Source organism: Neolamprologus brichardi, chromosome 2 (genome assembly GCF_056152115.1).
Source record: "Neolamprologus brichardi isolate AB-2024 chromosome 2, ASM5615211v1, whole genome shotgun sequence".
In the NCBI taxonomy this organism is placed as follows: Eukaryota; Metazoa; Chordata; class Actinopteri; order Cichliformes; family Cichlidae; genus Neolamprologus; species Neolamprologus brichardi.
Window position 1 is genome coordinate 25,889,367 of NC_142105.1, and position 2,393 is coordinate 25,891,759.

The 2,393-nt window shown below is 39.1% G+C and overlaps 1 protein-coding gene across 1 annotated transcript; it reads left to right on the forward strand.

The window, feature by feature from the left end:
- On the forward strand, positions 1–2,393 carry LOC118453433 (hemicentin-1-like). Its single transcript, XM_087853084.1, has 6 exons — positions 1–307; positions 474–731; positions 999–1,319; positions 1,515–1,772; positions 1,899–1,925; positions 2,007–2,393. Exons 1-6 carry the CDS (start codon positions 67–69, stop codon positions 2,198–2,200), a joined length of 1,299 nt encoding a protein of 432 aa, XP_087709210.1. The 5' UTR covers positions 1–66; the 3' UTR covers positions 2,201–2,393.

The window sequence follows — 2,393 nt, forward strand, 5'->3', positions numbered from 1 at the left end:
GAATCCTGGAGACAGGATGGAGCTCAGTGTTATGGAGCTTTGGGAGGAACTGTGGACATCCAGCTGATGAACAGCACCTCAAAAATACCTCGATACCAACTGTTAAAGAATTCATTAAAAATACTAGATGTGAGAAAGAAAAAGATTCTTTCTAACGTATTACAAAATAGGTCTCTCTTTTTTCCCAGTAATAGAACATTTAGGCTCAATTATCTGAGCAGGACAGACAGCGGTAATTATAGCCTTATAACATTTAATTCAGATGGAAAAGCATCAGACGAGCAGACTCTGCACTTGTTTGTTCAAGGTAATGTTTCCCTTGTTTAGAAATACAGTAAAGCATTTAATAGATATGAAACAGAAAATTCAGATACATGCATTGTATGATTTATGCTTGTTCCCCATTAAAGACCAACAAGAATGACCTAGATTCTGATTTAAAATCTAAACTCATCTGTGTGTGTTTCTCTCAGCTCCTGTGTCCTCTGTCCTGCTGGTCTCTGAGTGTCTGTCCCAGGGAGGGAAGAGGATGTCCTGCTCCTCTGAGGGAGGGGACAGTCCTCAGTACAGCTGGACTCTGGATGGACGCACACTGACAGATGCGGAGCTCCTTTCTAGAAATAATGAGACTAACATCATCACTCTGAAACAGCACGTCTCAGGACATCTGGTCTGCTTAGTCAGGAACAACGTCAGTGATGCCTTCAAAGAACAGAAGATATCTCCCTGTGGTGAGTGAGAATTTTTATTACCATTACCTGGACCCCAGTTGTCTGCGTCTTCTTTAACGCATATTTACTTAACGACATTCAGTAGCCACAAAAGCACCAGTTATGTTCTAGAGAAACATTTTCATATGATTCTTGTTGTCTGTCTCTCTAATTCATACACATATTTCACAATGGAGTAACACCATTTCTGTTTCAGGTAAACATTTGTTAGTGCTGCCAGTCCATTCAAATAATTTTGCTTTTGTTTCCTTTTTTGTGTGGTTGCAGGTGTGGAAACTTACTGTGATGGCAGACAGGATGGAGCTCAGTGTTATGGAGCTTTGGGAGGAAGTGTGGAGATAAAGTTGATGGACAGCACTGCAAAAATACCTCGATACCATTTGTTAAAGAATTCATTAAAAATACTAGATGTGAGAAAGAAAAAGATTCTTTCTAATATCATAGAACATAAATTTCTGTTTTTTCCCAGTAATGGAACACTTAGGCTCAATTATCTGAGCAGGACAGACAGCGGTAATTATAGCCTTAAAAGCTTTGATTCAGATGGAAAAGCATCAGACGAGCGGACTCTACAATTGTTTGTTCAAGGTAATGTTTTCCTTGTTGTGAAATGAAGCCATTAATAGATATGAATATAACTTTAATATTGTTAAAGTAATCCATATCTTTCCATACATGTATCTTATGGTTTATACTTATTTCTCACTGAAGACTATAAAGAATGATTGATTTGATTCTGCAGTGTCGATTTTAAATCTAAACTCATCTGTGTGTTTCTCTCAGCTCCTGTGTCCTCTGTCCTGCTGCTCTCTGAGTGTCTGTCCCAGGGAGAGAGGAGGGTGTCCTGCTCCTCTGAGGGAGGGGACAGTCCTCAGTACAGCTGGACTGTGGATGGACGCACAGTGACAGATGCTGAGCTCCTTTCTGGAAATAATGAGACTAACATCATCACTCTGAAACAGCACGTCTCAGGACGTCTGGTCTGCTCAGTCAGGAACAACATCAGTGATGTTTTAATAGAACACAGGATGTCTACCTGTGGTGAGTGAGAACCTTATGAATAAAAGTTAATAAGCACAAACTAAATTTTTATGGTCATTATGTCTTGAACTGTTTGTTTGTTGGATCATACTATGCTTCATGTTATTTATTTTTTATTAACTGCAGCTCTGTCAGTGGGATACAAACATCAGGGTAGGTACATGAAAACAATGTTCATTGAACCAACAGCAGATCCAGCTCTGCCTAACATGTGATTTTGGTGTCTCTGAACAGATAAGTCCTCGCTTATATGTGGTTTGCGAGCAGTTGTGGTCATTCTCTTGCTAATTGGGATTTCCATCTACTTTGCTTGGAAGAAAAAGAAACATGCCAAAGCTGAAGTCTCTGCTGTCCCACAAACAAGAGGAGATCCAGGGGACTCTCTTCTGATGGTTGAAATGAGTTCTGCAACTTACACCAACACCTAGTTTCACCTTTTACTTGCTGTTATTTGTTTTTGGTTCACAAGCATGAAAATAGCATTTAGAGAGAAATTCTTCTGCTCTTTTTATTCCCCACGAATTATGTTTCACAGACAGCTCATATTGAATTATAATGAGAAGCTCTGTGGTTTCTGGGTTTTACATTTTTTAAATACAAAATCTTTACAATTCTTAAACA